Consider the following 20,345-nt stretch of genomic DNA (forward strand, 5'->3'; position numbering starts at 1 on the left):
GTAATAAGAAAAATACTCTCTGAATGCATTGTTTGCAGACGGTTACACGCTAGAGCTGGGGAGCAGAAAATGGCAGACCTGCCTGAAGGCCGTTTGTTACCAGACAAGCCCCCATTTACAAACGTAGGGGTGGACTATTTCGGGCCCTTCGAGGTAAAGCGAGGACGGAGCCTTGTCAAGAGATATGGTGTGCTTTTCACTTGTTTGACCATCAGAGCAGTTCATATTGAGGTGGCACACACGCTTGACACTGATTCCTGTATTAACGCCTTGCGGCGCTTTGTCTGTAGAAGAGGACAGGTGTCCATTATGCGTTCTGATAATGGCACTAATTTCGTCGGAGCGGAGAGAGAACTACGGGAAGCTATTGAAGGTTGGAATCAGCTTAAAATACAGGAAGCCATGATGCAAACAGGAATTAAGTGGATCTTCAATCCTCCGGCTGCATCCCACCATGGAGGTGTCTGGGAAAGACAGATACGCACCGTAAGAAAACTACTCAGTTCTGTACTGAAGCAGCAAGCGCTTGACGACGAGGGACTCCAAACCGTTCTGTGTGAGGTCGAAGCCATCATTAATGACCGACTGATAACTAAGACATCAGATGATCCCAATGACCTCGAAGCCCTGACTCCGAACCACCTGTTGTTGTTGAAAACACAGCCAGCCATGCCCCCGGGAGTCTTCAAAAAGGAAGATCTGTATGCCCGTCGGAAGTGGAGGCAAGTTCAGTATATGTCGGGCCTTTTCTGGACCAGATGGACAAGAGAATACTTACCTCTGCTACAGGAGCGTCAAAAATGGTCCAAAATAAAGAGGAACTTCATTGTCGGAGACATTGTCTTAATCGTGGGTGATTCAGCCCCTAGATATTCTTGGTTGATGGGAAAAATAATTAAGACCATGCCAGACTCCAGAGGCGTCGTTCGTCGCGTTTGTTTGCAAACCAAGACCAGTACCCTGGAAAGACCGATCACAAAGCTCTGCCTGCTACAAGAAGCAGCGTGAAAAGTTCCTGAACGAAAAAAGTGGACACTTATATTGTAAATATGTTGAACTCATTAGTTTATGACTCTTAATGTTTGAGTAATTGATATGCTTCATGTGCCTAGTCAATTAGGGGCCGGAATGTAAGAGCCATGAAAGTTTAAGAAAATACTTTAAAATATTGGTTAAATAGCATAATACAGTTAATTTGCCTGACTGACTTATTGTATTAAGAAACCCCCTATTTTCTTGCTCCAGTAGTATAGTCCGAGATACCCCCTTCATTCTTGCCACAATGGTACAGTCCTTAGGATCGTCACATAGCCAGCAGCCATTTTACAGTTTAAACTCCACGTGGCTGAAGGAGGCAGAAGTTGTGAGGGCTGGAGCAATACAGTTTTTGACCGTGTTCGTTTATACGTGTTTGCTTTGTAATTCTGTTCGTAAAGTGTTATAGTAAACAGTTTAAAAGACAAAGCTACGTTTGGGAACGTTTTATTTTGACACGCGTCTACTCGTTGTTAAAAGCCCCACAGCTCAGTGGCTGCCTGTTTGGAAACTAAGAAGCGCCACTACACTGGCCTTGCCAGCAACTCCCACATCCCATGAACGAATAAATTTTTAAAAAATCATCACAGTCCCAGGACATCGCTGCAGGAGTTCCTCAGGGCAGTGTCCTAGGCCCAACCATCTTCAGCTGCTTCATCAATGACCTTCCCTCCATCATAAGGTCAGAAGTGGGGATGTTCGCTGATGACTACTGTGTTCAGTGCCATTACAACTCCTCAGATAATGAAGCAGTCTATGCCCGCATGCAGCAAGACCTGGACGACATTCAACCTTGGGCTGATAAGTGGCAAGTAATATTTGCGTCACACAAGTGCCAGGCAATGACTATCACTAACAAGAGAGAGAGTCTAACCACCGCCCCTTGTCATTCAACGGCATTACAATAACCGAATCGCCCAGCATCAACATCCTGGGGGTCACCATTGACCAGAAACTTAACTGGACCAGCCACATAAATACTGTGGCACAAGAGCAGGTCAGAGGCTGGGTATTCTGCAGCGAGTGTCTCACCTCCTGACTCCCCAAAGCCTTTCCACCATCTACAAGGCACAAGTAAGGAGTGTGATGGAATACTCTCCAGCAGCACCTCGCAAACCCGCGACCTCTTCCAACTCGAAGGACAAGGGCAGCAAACGCATGGGAACACCACCACCTCCAAGTTCCCCTCCAAGTCACATACCATCCTGACGTAGAAGTATATCGCCGATCCTTCATCCTCTCTGGGTTAAAATCCTGGAACTCCCTCCCTAACAGCACTCTGGGAGTACCTTCACCACACGGACTGCAGCGGTTCAAGAAGGTGGCTCACCACCGCCTTCTCGAGGGCAATTAGGGATGGGCAATACATGCTGGCCTTGCCAGCGCCACCCACATCCCATAAATGAATAAAAAAAACTTGCCTGGATGAGTGTAGTTCCAACAACACTCAAGAAGCTTGAAACCATCCAGGACAAAGCAGCCCACTTGATTGGCACCCCATCCACCACCTTAAGCATTCACTCCCTCCACCACAGGCGCACCGTGGCTGCAGTGTGTACCATCCACAAGATGCACTGCAGCAACTCGCCAAGGCTTTTTCGGCAGCACCTCCAAAACTCGCAACCTCTACCACCTAGAAGGACAAGGGCAGCAGGCGCATGGGGACACCATCACCTACAAGTTCCCCTCCAAGTCACACAGCATCCTGACTTGGAAATATATCGCCATTCCTTCATCATCGCTGGGTAAAATTCCTGGAACTCCCTCCGTACAGCACTGTTGGGAGTACCTTCACCACACAGACTGCAGCGGTTCAAGAAGGTGGCTCACCACCACTTTAGGAATGGGCAATAAATGCTGGCCTTGCCAGCGACGCCCACAACCCATGAACGAATTTTTAACAAGGTGTCAGCTGTGGCTCCGTTAGTAGCACCCTGGCTGATCTGTATCTCAACCCCATTTACCTACCTTTGCTCCATATCCCTTAATACCTAACAAAAATCCATCTCAGTTTTGAATTTTCCAATTCAACAGCTTTTTGAGGAGGAGTTCCAGATTTGCACTACCCTTTGTGTGAAGAAGTGATTCCCGACATCACCCCTGAAGAAGCCTGGCTCTAGTTTTACGGTTCAGTTTGTTTATGGTATCAGCTGTACAGTCCACCTTATCAACAGTCACAGGCTTCATGCTCAGCAGTTTTGTTCTTGCGTTGGCTCAGTCACGTGCAGGACAGAGGTTATCAGCCACGTCAACTTGACAGTCATCCCCTGTTCAAAACCACTATGATCTAGGCGTAGTGTTATGCAACAGGCATTTTTAGAGTGCCAAAAACAAAAAGAAAATGTCTTCAGATTTTAGAATACAATCTTGCAATAATAATACAGAATAGTTATGTAATTTAGATTCATATGAAAAAAGCATATGAATGAAATGTCTTTGCAAACACTTTACAGGACCTTGCAGCTCGCAGGAAGTACGCAAGCCATTGCAGAAGTATTCTGTTAAGAAAGGAAGTGAAGCAGTTACACACCCAAAATTTCATCTGATTACGTGCTACTGGAATCTCAGTTCCGCATCAGCACAGAGTTGGGTGCATTTGCAAAATTTTGTTTGAAGGTTAGTCATGTGATAAAACAACAGATTTCCTGCGTAGTAAGGAAGCGTTTCTGAGTGCAGAGCTCAGCTGTTCATGTCAGCTTCTCAAAAAATATATATATTTTGAGAAAACTCTGATCCTGGGAGTAATTTAACAGAGACAAAAAAAGGCATGTCGCCACTCGGATTCCTTGTTTCTTGTCTCTGTTTCGCACAGGTGAACCTATCTCAGGAGTGGAGCCCTGACACTGGGCGAGTGGTGAGTGTTCCTTTCATTGGGCAGGAAAGCCGAGTACCATGTGCATTACTTTAATGCTGGTCCTTTTAACGGGCAGGGGCGAAGGAGGGGCGGTGGAGTGTGCATGAACGTGGATTCCCTCTTTAAAACCAGACAGTGAGTGGAGCACATTTTCGACTTGCCACCCAGGTGTAAAACTGGTTTTGCAGATTGGCCACCTGTTACAGAAACCGTCTGATTTTTCAGTTCCATCGAACGCCCATCAACACCATTTCATGACAACCGGGGATGGGCAATAAATGCACCGCCCGATGAAGTCACTCCGTGCATGCACAGCAACGACCCAATGTTGTAACTTTTTTTTACTCATTTATGGGATGTGGCGTCGCTGGCAAGGCCAGCATTTATTGCCTATCCCTGGTGGCCCTTGAGAAGATGGTGGTGAGTAGCCTCCTTGAACTGCTGCAGTCCGTGTGGTGAAGGTACTCCCACAGCGCTGTTAGGTAGGGAGTTCCAGGATTTTGACCCAGCGACGATGAAGGATCGGCGATATACTTCCAAGTCAGGATGCTGTGTGACTTGGAAGGGAGCTTGGAGGTGGTGGTGTTCCCATGCGCCTGCTGCCCTTGTCCTTCTAGGTGGAAGAGGTCGCGGGTTTGGAGGTGCTGCCGAAGAAGCCTTGGTGAGTTGCTGCAGTGCATCTTGTAGATGGTCCACACTGCAGCCACGGTACGCCGGTGGTGGAGGGAGTGAATGCTTAAGGTGGTGGATGGGGTGCCAATCAAGCGGGCTGCTTTGTCCTGGATAATGTCGAGCTTCTTGAGTGTTTTTGGAGCTGCACTCATCCAGGCAAGTGGAGAGTATTCCATCACACTCCTTACTTGTGCCTTGTAGATTGTGGAAAGGCTTTGGGGAGTCAAGAGGTGAGAGACTTGCCGCAGAATGCCCAGACTCTGATCTGCTCCTGTTGCCACAGTATTTATGAGGCTGGTCCAGTTAAATTTCTGGTCAATGGTGACCCCCAGGATGTTGATGGTGGGAGATTCGGTGATGGTTGTTGGATATAGTCATTGCCTGGCACTTCTGTGGCGCGAATGTTACCTGCTACGTATCAGCTCAAGGCTGAACGTCGTCCAGGTCTTGTTTCATGCGGGCATGGACTGCTTCATTATCTGAGGAGTTGTGAATGGCACTAAACACTGCAGTTATCAGTGAACATCCCCATTTCTGACCTTATGTTGGAGGGAAAGTCATTGATGAAGCAGCTGAAGATGGTTGGGCCTAGGACACTGCCCTGAGGAACTCCTGCAGCGATGTCCTGGGGCTGTGATGATTGACCTTCAACCACCACAACCATCTTCCTTTGTGCTAGGTATGACTCCAGCCAGCGGAGAGCTTTCCCCCCGATTCCCATTGACTTCAGTTTTACTAGGGCTCCTTGATGCCACACTCGGTCAAATGCTGCCTTGATATCAAGCAGTCACTCTCACATCACCTCTGGAATTCAGCTCCTTTGTCCATGTTTGGACCAAGGCTGTAATGAGGTTGGGATCCGAGTGGTCTTGGCGAAACCCAAACTGGGCATCAGTGAGCAGGTTATTGGTGAGTAAGTGCCGCTTGATAACACTGCCGATGACACCTTCCATCACTTTGCTGATGATTGAGAGTAGACTGATGGGGCGGTAATTGGCTGGATTAGATTTGTCCTACTTTTTGTCCCTTTAAAGTGCTTCCGTGAAAATATGGGGTCTCTTGGGCATCGCTGAGAGCTTCTGAGTCTGTCCAGGCGGAAATCACATCTGTCCTTAAAGTATCCCTGGATGCTTATCACACACACACAGAAACCCCACAGTGCAGATAGAGGCCATTTCGGCCCATCGAGCCTGCACCGACACATATCCCACCCGATCCCCGTAACCCCTACACCAATACACATCCCACTCTATCCCCGTGTATTTAATCCCCCTACCACTAAGGGTCAATTTATCATAGCCAATCAACCTAACCCGCACATCTTTGGACTGTGGGAGGAAACCGGAGCACCCGGAGGAAACCCACGCAAACACGGGGAGAATGTGCAAACTCCACACAGACAGTCACCCGAGGCCAGATTCGAACCCGGGTCCCTGGCGCTGTGAGGCAACAGTGCTAACCACTATGCCACCGTGCTGCCCAATATCCTATGTAATTTTATGTATAAATGCAAGTTCTTTCTTTTCGATGGTGAGACCCCACACAGAATTTTCAGGCCAATATGTCCTATCACATAGATGTTTGGTGGAAAAAGGAAAATTGCAAATTAGTTTAATATTTTCTTAAGTTTGTGGTTTTTGGTTCTCACTATAAAACCTCACCCTCTTACCTGATGAAACGGTATGCTTATTTGAACATTGTAGGTAAGGCCCGCTATATTGATTTACTCCCTAGAAAAGTTGTGGTAAACCACTTTCATCGTTCACTATCGTTACACTATAGTTATCACTGTTGTATTGTTATCACCGTTCTCACTGTTGTATCACTATACGAGGTCGCCTCTTGTCGCGCTGTTATACCTGGGCTGACCACCTCCGACTCCGCCCATGGCTCCACCTACCTGCCCAGGTATAAAGGTAGTCGACTGGCTGGTATTCCTCCTTGTTGGACCCGATCACCCACGAGGGTGGGCTCTGTTATTTAGTCAATAAAAACCTTTAGTTACGTTCCTAACTCGTCGCTTTTTATTGGACGAATTGATAGGTATATCAATTTTATTGACTAAATTTTAAAGATGTTTGCTACTGACCAGCCAGAAGCCCTCCCAGAAGCACAGCCACAGCAGCCTTCAGACACCGGGCTACACCAGCCACGCCAGCCGGCTTGGCTGCAAGCCCTCAAACCACCGTACCTGGATCTAAACCCACAGGCAGCAAACTCAGCCCTCAACTTCAAACACTGGCTGGACTGCTTCGAACCCTACCTGGAAGAATCCGGCGTCCCGCAGAGATCCAAACTAAGACTTCTGAACGCCCAAGCGAGCCCGAGAGTATACGCACTCATCCAGGACACGACTACATATGAGGCCGCTATCAACCTACTGAAACAGCAGTACCGCAGCCCAGTAAATTACATGTACACCAGGCACCTCCTAAGATCCCGCCCGCAACAGCCAGGAGAGTCTGTAGCTGAATTTTTACGGGCGCGAAGAGCACTCGGCAGGAACTGTGACTTTAAAGCGGTGACGGCTGTTGAAAATACGGAAGATAATATCCGCGATGCCTTTGTGAAAGGCCGACGGTCCGACTACTCACGGCAAAGACTGCTTGAAGCTAAAGACCTCGACCTGGACAAAGCTGAAGCCCTCGCTCTCTCCCTAGAGGTGGCCCATCAGGACCAGGAGGTGTTTTCCAGGTACTGCTCGCGACCCTGGGACTCGGGCCCAACCCCTACCGCAATACCCTTCGCAGCGCCGCCCCCGGGCCCTACCTCAGCGTTGGCGTCCCGGACCCGACCGGGCCCGCCACCCCCGGTACCGGCTCCGACATCGGGCACCCGTGATCGGGCCGCCGGCTGCTTCTTTTGCGGCCAGGAGAAGCACCCGAGGTCGCGCTGCCCAGCCAGGAACTCTACCTGCTCAACCTGCAGGAAGAAAGGCCACTTCTCTAAGGCCTGCAGGAGCGGATCTTCAGAGGCCAGCAGTGGCTCATGCGAACTGTGGGGGCGGCCATCTTCTTTCACGGCAAGTGAGGCCAGCATCCCCACACGTGAGTCATGGGGGCGGCCATCTTTGATCAAGGCAACCGACCCCAATAGTGCCTCATGTGAGTTATGGGGGCAGCCATCTTCTCCGCCATTTTGTCCTACCTCGTGGGAGACGCCATTTTACCCACCACGCCCGACTGCCACCGAGCCCCCAGACCTGACGACCGCCTCGCCCGCAGACGACAACGACTCGCTTACCTACACACTAGCCTCCGTCACTCTGGATCAAGCCCGCCCACACCACCTGTCCAAGTCGATGATGGACATCAAAGTAAACGGCCACGCCACGACCTGCCTGTTCGACAGCGGAAGCACGGAGAGCTTCATCCACCCAGACACGGTGAGCCACTACTCCCTCCCTGTCCTGCCAACGCGCAACCGAATCTCGATGGCATCGAGGTCCCACGCCACGGACATTAGCGGCTACTGTGCTGTGACCTTGTCGGTTAAGGGCACAGAGTATAAAAATTTTAAACTCCTCGTCCTCCCCCAGCTCTGCGCTGCCGTCCTACTAGGGCTGGACTTCCAATCCCACCTCCAAAGTGTAACCCTAGCATACGGTGGACCCCTCCCCCCTCTCACAGTCGACAACCAGCGAATGTTAAACCGCCCACCGCGTAACACCTGCAGCCTATCCACCCTCAAGGTGCCGCCACCTTCCCTGTTCGCTAACCTCACCCCCGACTGCAAACCCGTCGCTACCAAGAGCAGGCGGTACAGCGCTGGGGACAGAGCTTTCATTAGCTCTGAGGTGCAGCGTCTCCTGAAGGAGGGCATCATCGAGGGGAGCAACAGCCCCTGGCGTGCCCAGGTCGTGGTCGTTAAGACCGGCGATAAAAATCGCCTGGTCATCGACTACAGCCAGACCATAAACAGATACACCCAGCTGGACGCATACCCCCTTCCCCGCATATCTGACATGGTCAATCAGATTGCACAATACCGCGTATTCTCGACCATCGACCTTAAGTCGGCCTACCACCAGCTCCCTATCCACCCCGAGGACCGCCAGTACACCGCCTTCGAGGCGAATGGGCGCCTATACCACTTCCTTAGGGTCCCCTTCGGTGTCACCAACGGGGTCTCGGTCTTCCAAAGGGAGATGGACCGGATGGTTGACCAGAACGGACTGCAGGCCACATTCCCCTATCTAGATAACGTCACCATCTGCGGCCGCGACCGGCAGGACCACGACGTGAATCTGGAGAAATTCCTCCGTACAGCCCAACGGCTGAACCTCGCCTACAATAAGGAGAAATGTGTGTTTAACACCTCGCGCCTTGCCATCCTTGGCTGTGTAGTAGAGAACGGACTCATCGGCCCCGACCCCGAAAGAATGCGTCCCCTCATGGAGCTACCCCTCCCCCACTGCCCTAAGGCACTTAAGAGAACCCTGGGGCTCTTCGCCTACTATGCCCAATGGGTGCCCAATTATGCGGACAAAGCCAGACCCCTCATGAAGTCCACATCCTTCCCCCTCACGGAGGAAGCGTGCGTGGCCTTCTCCCTCATCAAGGGAGACATAGCCAAGGCCACAATGCACGCAGTGGATGAGTCCATCCCCTTCCAAGTGGAGAGCGATGCATCCGACTTCGCCCTAGCCGCTACCCTTAACCAGGAGGGGAGGCCGGTGGCCTTCTTCTCGAGGACCCTACAGGGCCCCGAGATCCGACACTCGTCGGTCGAGAAGGAAGCCCAGGCAATTGTGGAGGCGGTATGGCGCTGGAGGCATTACCTGGCAGGCAAACAATTTACCCTCCTCACCGACCAACGTTTGGTTGCTTTCATGTTTAATAACAAGCTGAGGGGCAAAATCAAGAATGACAAGATCTTGAGGTGGAGAATCGAGCTATCCACCTACGATTATGATATCTTGTACCGGCCAGGTAAGCTGAACGAACCCCCTGATGCTCTTTCACGAATTACATGCGCCAGCGCGCATATTGATAGACTTCAGACCCTCCACAACGACCTCTGCCACCCCGGGGTCACCAGACTTTACCATTTCATTAAGGCCCGCAACCTGACCTACTCCATCGAGGAGGTCAGGACCATGACCAGGGACTGCCAGACCTGCGCCGAGTGCAAACCGCACTTCTATAGGCCGGACAGAGCAAGCCTGATCAAGGCCACCCGCCCCTTCGAGCGCCTGAGCATCGACTTTAAGGGGCCTCTACCGTCATCTGACCGCAATGTGTACTTCCTCAACATCGTTGATGAGTACTCCCGTTTCCCTTTTGCCTTCCCCTGCCCAGACATGACCAGTACCACGGTCATCAAGTGCCTGAACGACCTCTTCGCCTTGTTCGGGTTCCCGAACTATACACATAGTGACCGGGGCTCCTCCTTCATGAGTGAGGAACTCCGTCAGTTCCTACTAGCGAGAGGTATTGCAGCAAGTAGGACCACCAGCTACAACCCCCGAGGGAACGGCCAGGTGGAAAGAGAGAACGCGACGGTATGGAAGGCCGTCCTCTTAGCCTTAAAGTCTAAGGGCCTCCCAACCTCCCGCTGGCAGGAAGTCCTCCCGACAGCGCTGCACTCCATCCGGTCACTACTTTGCACTGCCGTTAACGCCACCCCCCATGAACGAATGTTTGTTTTCCCCAGGAAGTCGACTACGGGAACCACTCTACCAACCTGGCTGACCTCTCCGGGGCCCGTCTTGCTGCGAAAGCACGTGAGGGCCCATAAAACAGACCCCCTGGTCGAGAGGGTGAACCTCCTGCACGCCAACCCCCAGTACGCCTACGTGGCTTACCCAGACGGGCGGGAGGACACTGTCTCCTTACGAGACCTCGCACCCTCGGGCACTCCGGAGACACCACCTTTACCCCCCCCCCCCACCACCCCCCCAATTCCAGCCCAGGTAGACGGCATGCCGGAACCCCATGAGCCTTCGCCGACCACGCAGACACCAGTACTAACACCGGATAATGCAGCACCGCCGCTGCGACAATCGGAGAGGCTTAGGAGGCCTCCGGACAGACTGACATACCAGAACTGATAGTACACTTCACCCCGCCGGACTCAAATCTAAACAAGGGGTGAATGTGGTAAACCACTTTCATCGTTCACTATCGTTACACTATAGTTATCACTGTTGTATTGTTATCACCGTTCTCACTGTTGTATCACTATACGAGGTCGCCTCTTGTCGCGCTGTTATACCTGGGCTGACCACCTCCGACTCCGCCCATGGCTCCACCTACCTGCCCAGGTATAAAGGTAGTCGACTGGCTGGTATTCCTCCTTGTTGGACCCGATCACCCACGAGGGTGGGCTCTGTTATTTAGTCAATAAAAACCTTTAGTTACGTTCCTAACTCGTCGCTTTTTATTGGACGAATTGATAGGTATATCAAAAGTATTATAATTTGCATTACTTTTGTTCAATACATTGTAGTGTAGCTGACTCAATGAAATTATTTGAGGGTGAGTAATGACTGTTTTAACAACATAGCTAACTCCAACGCCTTACTGAGGTAAAGAGAACGAGAGAGAGACACACACACCATCGAAAAGAAAGAAAGGAGTCCTGTACACATTGTAGGAACTCCATTCCATAATCCCTTTTACCTACCTCTTCTGTCCAATTAATATCAGGGTAGTTGAAATCTCCCAGGATTATTATTCTATGTTTTTTACTCATTTCTCTAATTTGTCTGCATATTTCTTCCTCCACCTCACTTCCACTATTAGGTGGTCTGTAGACGACACCTATTAGTGTGATTGATCCTTTATTATACATAAGAACGTAAGAACATAAGACATAGGAGCAGGAATAGGTCATTTGGCCCCTCGAGCCTGCTCCGCCATTCAATAAGATCATGGTTGATCTGATCATGGCCTCAACTCCACTTCCTTGCCCATTCCCCATAACCCTTGACTCCCTTACCATTCAAAACTCTGTCTATCTCCACCTTAAATATATTCAGTGACCCAGCCTCCACAGCTCTCTGGGGAAGAGAATTCCAAAGATTCACGACCCTCTGAGAGAAGAAATTCCTCCTCATTTCCGATTTAATAGGGTGCCCCCTTATTCTGAAATTATGCCCCCTTGTTCTAGATTCCCCCACGAGGGGAAACATCCTCTCTGCATCTACTCTGTCAAGCTCCTTCAGAATCTTGTATGTTTCAATAAGATCCCCTCTCATTCTTCTAAACTCCAATGAGTATAGGCCCAACCTGCTCAACCTTTCTTCATAAGACAACCCCTTCATCTCCAGAATCAACCTCGTGAACCTTCTCTGAACTGCCTCCAATGCAAGTATATCCCTCCTTAAATAAGGAGACCAAAGCTGTACGCAGTACTCCAGGTATGGCCTCACCAATGCCCTGTACAGTTGTAACAGGACTTCCCTACTTTTATACTCCATTCCCTTTGCAATAAAGGCCAACATTCCATTTGCCTTCCGAATTACTTGCTGTGCCTGCGTGCTAACTTTTTGTGATTCATGTACAAGGACCCCCAGATCCATCTGTACCTCAGCATTTTGTAATCTCTCTCCATTTAAATAATAATTTGCTTTTTAATTTTTCTTACTAAAGTGGATAACCTCGCATTTTCACACATTAAACTCTATCTGCCAGATTTTTGCCCACTCACTTAGCCTATCTATATCCCTTTGGAGATTCTTTGCATCCTCCACACAATTTGCTTTCCCACCTATCTTTGTATCATCAGCAAATTTGGCTGCATTACACTCAGTCCCTTCATCCAAGTCATTAATATAGATTGTAAATAGTTGAGGACCCAGCACTGACCCTGCGGCACCCCACTAGTTACAGTTTGCCAACCTGAAAATGACCCATTTATCCTGACTCTCTGTTTTCTGTTAGTTAGCCAATCCTCTATCCATGCTAATATATTACCCCCAACCCCGTGAGGTCTTATCTTTTGCAGTAACCTTTTATGCAGCACCTTATGCCTTCTGGAAATCCAAATACAAGACATCTACTGGTTCCCCTTTATCCACCCTGCTCGTTACATCCTCAAAGAACTCCAGCAAATTTGCCAAACCATGATTTCCCTTTCATAAAGCCATGCTGACTCTGCTTGACTATATTATGATTTTCTAAATGTCCTGCTACCACTTCCTTAATGATGGACTCCAGCATTTTCCTAATGACAGATGTTAGACTAACTGGCCGATAGTTGCCTGCTTTCTGCCTCCCTCCTTTCTTAAATAGGGGCGTTACATTTGTGATTTTCCAGTCCACTGGGACCTCTCCAGAATCCAGGGAATTTTGATAGATTACAACCAATGCATCCACTATCTCTGCAGCCACCTCTTTTAAGACCCTAGGATGCAGGCCATCGGGTGCAGGGGGCTTGTCCACCTTTAGTCCCATTAGTTTGCCGAGTACTTTCTCTCTAGTGATAGTGATTGTTTTAAGTTCCCCCCTCCACTCCAATAGCCCCTTGATTATCCATTATAAGAACATAAGAAATAGGAGCAGGAGTAGGCCAATCGGCCCCTCGAGCCTGCTCCACCATTCAATAAGATCATGGCTGATCTGATCCTAACCTCAAATCTACTATCACTCTACATCCCTCCCGAACCCATGTGATCACCTGGGAGAGGTGAAAAACCAGATTAAAAACCCAATGGCCAATTTGGGAGAAAACATCTGGGAAATTCCTCTCCGACCCATCTAGGCGATCGAAACTCGTCCAGGAGATCACTCTGTCCCTATATTTTCACAGTACTTACCTTCTGTAAAAGGTGATCTCCACCCCAGCCAGGAACAGGAATAGAACCATCTCCTGAAATCTAACACAGAATTAGAACACAAGAAGTAGGAGCAGAACCAGGCTACACAGCCCATGGGCCCGCTCTGCTACCCACAGGGCCATGACTGTTCCGAACCTAGACTCATGTCCAATTTCCTGCCCGCTCCCCGTAACCCCTAATTCCCTTTACTTCTAGGAAACTGTCTATTTCTGTTTTAAATTTATTTAATGATGTAGCTTCCACAGCTTTCTGGGGCAGCAAATTCCACAGACCTACTACCCTCTGAGTGAAGAAGTTTTTCCTCATCTCAGTTTTGAAAGAGCAGCCCCTTATTCTAAGATTATGCCCCCTAGTCCTAGTTTCACCCATCATTGGGAACATCCTCACCGCATCCACCCGATCAAGCCCCTTCACAATCTTATATGTTTCAATAAGATCGCCTCTCATTCTTCTGAACTCCAATGAGTAGAGTCCCAATCTACTCAACCTCTCCTCATATGTCCACCCCCTCATCCCCGGGATTAACCGAGTGAACCTTCTTTGTACTGACTCGAGAGCAAGTATGTCTTTTCTTAAGTATGGACACCAAAACTGTATGCAGTATTCCAGGTGCGGTCTCACCAATACCTTGTACAACTGCAACAATACCTCCCTGTTTTTATATTCTATCCCCTAGCAATAAAAGCCAACATTCCATTGGCCTTCTTGATCACTTGCTGCACCTGCATACTAACTTTTTGAGTTTCGTGCACCAGGACCCCCAGATCCCTTTGTACTACAGTACTTTCCAGTTTCTTGCCATTAAGATAATAACTTGCTCTATGATTTTTCCTGCCAAAGTGCATAACCTCACACTTTCCAGTATTGTATTCCATCTGCCAAATCTCTGCCCACTTACTTAGCCTGTCTATGTCCCTTTGCAGGTTTTTTATGTCCTCCTCACTCACTACTTTCCCTCCCATCTTTGTATCATCTGCAAACTTTGATATGTTACACTCGGTCCCCGCCTCCAAATCGTTAATATAGATTGTAAAGAGTTGGGGACCCAGCACTGATTGGGATGCTTTTAGTCTCTTCTACCGTGAAGACCGATACAAAATATTTGTTCAAGGTCTCTGCCATTTCCTTGTTTCCCATTATTAATTCCCCAGACTCATCCTCTAGGGGACCAATGTTTACTTTAGCTATTCTCTTCATTTTATATACCTGTAGAATCTCTTACTGTCTGTTTTTATATTTCTTGCTAATTTACTCTCATAAGCTACCGTCTCTCGCTTTATCATTTTTTTAGTCATCCTTTGCTGGTTTTTAAAAATTTCCCAATCCTCTGGCCTTCCATTATTCTTCTCAACATTGTATGCTTTTGTTTTCAATTTGATACCATCCTTTACTTCCTTAGTTAGTCACGGATGGTTCATCCTTCTCTTAGAATCTTTCTTTCTCACTGGAATATATCTTTGCTGTGAGTTCTGAAATATCTCCTTAAATGTTTGCCACTACTTTTCTAAAGTCTTACCCTGTAATATATTTTTCCAGTCCACGTTAACAAAGTCTGCCTTCATACCTTTGTGAATACCTTTGTTTAAGTTCAGGACACTAGTTTGAGACCTAGATTTCTCACCCTCAAACTGAATTTGAAATTCTACCATGCTATGATCACTGTACTATGGTGCTGTGGTCAGTTTGCTCATCCTCCCTGCAGTCCCTGCTCTCGTCCACACAGAGAGTAAGAACCTCATAACTGTTGGACAAGAGCAAGGGCTGAGACTCCTCCACCACGACCTGCCTTGCTCATAGTCACACCCACCTGTCCCTGACCACGGACCAAATTTGAATTAATTAATCTAAGGGGTGTGACTGCTTCCTGGAACATAGCGTCCAGGTAACTCTCCCCCTCCCTGATATGGTGCAGTGTTTGAAACTCAGACTCCAGCTCATCAACATGGAGCCGAAGTTCCTCGAGCAACCAACACTTACTGCAAATGTGGTCGGCGAGGTCCTCAATGGTGTTCACCAGCTCCCACATGTTGCAGCAGTAACACATCACCTGCCCTGCCATCTCTAATGTATATAATTAATTAAGTGTTTAAGTTTTGAATGTTTAGTTTTTAATCCTGGCTCTTACTTTAAACCAATGCTTTCCTGTGACATCACTCCGTGTTTTTGTTGTCAGGTCCACTGCCTCTGCTCTCAGGCCTTCCTCTGCCATGCTGTTTAATTGCTCCGCCTCCGCTCTCGCTCCTGCTCAGGTCCACTGCCTCTGCCTTTTCCCTGTGATGTCACCTTTTATTTTTCTCCAAATGCGGTTGGGGAGATTCACAGAGCCGAACTCTCGCTGGTTGTCTGCTCCCTCTCGTGCAGATTTTTAACGCCTGCTCTCCTGGAGGCTGAAAAAGACGAAAAGAGCAACTCCCTCCCCTCCCCTCCCCTCCCCTCCTCACTGAACTCCCTTACTCACCAAACTCACAGGCTTACACTCTGTTCCAAGCTGCACTCCGTGACAACTGCAGTCTTGCCTTCCTTATTGAAACTACTGAGATTTATGAGTCAGCTCTCTGGCAGTTGCAGATCCAGATTAGACCAGTTAATTAACTAACTAGCCCACCCACTCTCCAGCACAGAGCTTGCTTTGCCCTGCTCAAGCCTGGAAGAAAATTAAAAATTAAACAGTAAATTTACGTTAAATGCTAATTGCAAGCACACAAGACTGGATTTTATATAAAAAAAGAGTGATTAACCCTTAAGATTCACTCCCTTACCAAACTCACAGGTTTACACTCTGTTCCAAGCTGCACTCCATGACAAACTGTACTCTAGCCTTCCTTGTTTATAATACTGAGATTTATCTTTTATCTCTATCCATATAGATTCTATTTTTGTCTTGCTGATATCTGCGACTCTTTTTTCTACTGCCACTATGCTATCCCTAATAAGTACAGCTACTCCACATCCCCTTTTTCCTTCCCTATCTTTTAGAGTCATAAGCCTAGAAATTCAGTATCGCCACGTTTGGGGCGCTATAGTCGAGCGTGTGCTAAATTTAGCGCCCGGCGCAAATTATCACCACCTTCAGCCACATTGACTTGCTTCGCCCCAAGAGGTTCTTGGTGCGCTAAACCAGGCGCTGCACGACTATCCTAAGGCGCTAAGCCGGAGAGGTGAGGCGCTACCACCGAGGGCGGGCGCAGCGCAGCGCAGGTGCGGCCAGTTAGCGATTGCAGGCAGACATGCTGGCGCCGGTCACCTCTTAAAGGGGGAGGGTCGATTTGGCTTGCAGCCACGCCCTGCACATTGGAGCCCTGATTCTCGGCCTGGACAGACCTGCTGCAACATTGCAACGCCTACAACCATGGAGAGGGCCAGGGAGCGAGCGCAGCGGTTCAGTGAGGGGACCCTGAAGGTTCTGGTTGGCACAGTGGAGCGCAGGTGACCTATCCTCTTTCCGGACAGTGGCAGGAGGCCGCTGCCCAATGAATATCGAAAAGCTTGGAGGGAGGTGGCACACAGAGTGACCTCCAGCAGCATGGTACCTAGGACCCCGACACAATGCAGGAAGAAGTTCAACGACCTCACTCGGGTTGTCAGGGTGAGTACCCTTTCCAGTATCCTCTTCATCCCTGCATGTCCATCTCACTTTATGGCCAAAGGGTCCTGAAAGCCCCAATGCCCAGCCCTCATCCAACATCTATGGGCCTCTCATGAAACTCACATGCACATTCACCACTTTACACACTGTAAGGGCTATTCCACCATGGGAGGCAGTGCAGCCAAGATCAGGGCTTCACAATGTAAGGGCTAGTGCACCATGGGAGGCAGTGCAACCAAGATCAGGGCTTCACAATGTAAGGGCTATTGCACCATGGGAGGCAGTGCAACCAAGATCAGGGCTTGACACTGTAAGGGCTATTCGACCATGGAAGGCAGTGCAACCAAGATCAGGGCTTCACAATTTAAAGGCTATTCCAACATGGGAGGCAGTGCAGCCAAGATCAGGGCTTCACACTGTAAGGGCTATTCCACCATGGGAGGCAGTGCAGCCAAAATCAGGGCTTCACACTGTACTGAGAGCCCGTCCTTTCTCTTGCAGGGCAAGCTGGCGCACAATAGGAGGCAGCAGCAACGGACCGGGTGAGGCCATCCTGAACTTAAAGACCTCAGCGATCTGGAGCAGCGAGTGGAACGGATTATGGCAGGCCGGATGATTGGCCCCGTCGCCACAGGAGATGCCGACCCCGTTCTGGACAGCAATGGTATGGTCATCACCTTTTTGACCTCTCTCCTTCCACTTGTGCCTCACACCAGCATCCTTTGCCACTATCGAACCAATGCAGTGCATTGCAGCACTCATGCCTCCCTCGCTGCCGCCCTGTCCTCATGCTAAAGCAACTCTTGTACCTCCCTGCTTTCAGATGCTGATTTGCCAGCTGAGGAGGCGGGCCCTCAAGCTGCCACTGTGAGTGATTCTGAAGGCGAGGAGGAAGAGGAAGCCGGACCATCAGTACCACCCTCAGCCGAGGCAGCCCATGGCCATAATGGGGACACGTCTTCCCTGGAGGGGAGCAGCGGGGAAGGGTCTGAGGAGGGTGAAGCTCCGGGGCCCAGCGGGCTGCAGCAACGCGGGGGGGGGGGTGGGTAGGGAAGCTCGGCGGCCTTCTCCCCGGAGGCAGAGTGTGGCCTCCAGTCCTGCTACAGTGAGCGCAGAGGAGGTGCGGCTCCTCGCTGAAATGGGCGCCCAGGCGGAGCACAGGCACACTGAGCTCATGGCTGCAGTGGCAAGGATGCCTGACTCCATAGAGTCACTGGCAAGGAGTGTACAGGACTTTGGGGCAGCACAGGCAAGGTGTCTGCAGGACTTCGGTGCAGCACAGGCAAGGAGTCTGCAGGACTTCGGTGCAGCACAGGCGGCTTCCACGCAAGTGCTTAGTCGTGCCATGCAGTCACTGGCTGGTCTGATGCAGACACAGATCAGGGCCACACGAGCACTAACTGCTGCCATCCTTGCTGGATCGGGCAGGATTCGCCGGGGCCCTCGCCGCGCCGCAGCAGGCCAGCAGTCTGTGCTTCAGCAGATTGCTGCGCATGCTTCAGTGCTGCCCCGTGCGAGTGCCAGTGTCTCGTCCGACCAGGGAGTGCCTGTGCTCTGTCAGGTTGGCAGCATTCCTGCTGCCAACACTGTCACTCCTCCACTGCAGCTGCCACCACCCATAGGACAGACTGCTGCCACCCATGCAGAGTTGGAACAGTCAGCAGCCGGGCCCTCCAGGCCCAGAGCTGGTCCAGGCCGTCCCCCAAGGGCATCTGCCAACTCACTATCTGACACTCAGCAGCCTTCCCCCAGCCTTGCTGCAGCCACTGGGGTCCCATTGCGGAGGAGCTGCAGGTTGGGAAGGGGCCAATCTCGCAAGCGAGGCAGATCACCCTCGCAGGCCAAAAAGTAGGAGGTCTGGCAAAATGCTGTGATTTTTTTTAGTGAAGGCCGAGGATCATTGTCATTTTTGGTTAAGTCTGTTGTTCATTGTCTCCAGGTTGTGAGAGCCAGTTATGTGTCTGACTGTTTTTTGGGGGGTTTCTCTGTATTTGTTTTTCATGCGGGAAGGGCACAGAGTTTGTTAAATAAATAATTGTCTTTATTCAGATTGTGCATGTTTGCTCTTTGAACTATTTGTTGCCTTGACTGGCTCAGGGTTTGCGGACCGGTTCCATTCTTGTTCTTTCAATGGCACAAGCCATTCACTGAGAGGGGGCCTAGAACCGACTTGCAATAAGCCGCTGACGGACGGTCCTTGCACTTTGTACCTCATTCCCGTTTTGGTGCTCCTCCTCCTCCTCCTCCTCCTCCTCCTCTGGTGGTCCTCCAATGTCTGCTGGCAGTGGCTGAGTCCTGAGGATAGCCAGGTTGTGCAGCATGCAGCACACTTAAATGAAATGGGAGACTCGCTCAGGCGGGTACTGAAGGGCTCCCCCGGAATCGTCCAGACAGCAGAACTGTTGCTTTAGCACGCCGATTGTATGCTCAATGATGTTCCTGGTCGCTTGATGGCTGTCATTGTATCGTTCTTCAGCAGGGGTGCTGGGCGCATGGAGCGGGGTCATCAGCCAAGTGCACAAAGGATAGCCCTTGTCCCCGAGAAGCCAACCTCCTGGGTGAGCCGGGGCTTCGAAAAGGTCTGCCACAGAAGTCTGGCGCAGGATGAAGGCGTCGTGGCTGCTGTCTGGAAAGCGGGCATTGACAGCTAGTATCAGCTGTCTGAGGTCACACACCAACTGCACGTTCAACGAATGGAACCCCTTCCGGTTGCGGTAATCCTCGGCATTCTCTAAAGGCGCCCGCAAAGCCACATGCGTGCAGTCAATGGCACCCTGGACCATGGGGAAGCCCGCTATTCTTGCAAATCCCATTGCGCGCTCTTGCTGCTTGTCCAGGGTCATGGGGAAGGAAATGTACTGACGTCTCCTTTTGAAGAGGGCATTCATGACTTGGCGGATGCAGCAATGCACCGCGAACTGTGAGACATTGGCAATGTCCCCAGTAGCGGATTGGAAGGAGCCGGTGGCATAGAAGTTGAGAGCCACTGTCACCTTCACTGCCACCGACAGAGAAGTCCTGCTCCTCAGCTGAGTCTGCAGATCTGTCTGAAGCAGGTGGCAGAGCTCAGTTACCACCTCCCTGCTGAATTGAAGCCTCCGAATACACTGCTCCTCAGACATGTTGAGGTATGAGAACTGCTGGCGGTATACCCTGGGAGGGTAAGGCCTCCTGTGCCGATGCCTGTTGGCCCTCCTCCGTCTGGCCATGATTGGCACTCTCTGGGCGTCTCTGAGCCCTCTCAATGTAATGGAGAAACCCAACATTTCCACCCATTGCAGCCCCCATAATATGTGGCCACTCAAGGCTATGGCACTGAAAAATCAATCCAACTGCAAAGTTCTGGGCTGAAGCCAGAAGTACCTGTGTGAGTGCTGAGTCAAAGCAGAAAGCTCTCTCCCTTTGTCTCTCTGCAA

At 50.2% G+C, this 20,345-nt stretch overlaps 1 protein-coding gene across 1 annotated transcript in view; it reads left to right on the forward strand.

Annotated features, from left to right (window-relative positions):
• Positions 1-3,675: 3,675 nt before the first annotated feature.
• The window catches only part of LOC147114173 (ganglioside GM2 activator-like), a 48,042-nt gene continuing 31,372 nt past the window's right edge, over positions 3,676-20,345 (forward strand). The window contains exon 1 of the mRNA XM_085994062.1: positions 3,676-3,889. Coding sequence (XP_085850188.1) covers positions 3,803-3,889 — 87 coding nt within the window. The 5' untranslated portion in view covers positions 3,676-3,802. The remainder of the gene's footprint in view (positions 3,890-20,345) is intronic.

Source organism: Somniosus microcephalus, chromosome 8, assembly GCF_052327205.1.
Source record: "Somniosus microcephalus isolate GS21.2 chromosome 8, FLI_Smic_1.0, whole genome shotgun sequence".
Lineage (NCBI taxonomy): Eukaryota > Metazoa > Chordata > Chondrichthyes > Squaliformes > Somniosidae > Somniosus > Somniosus microcephalus.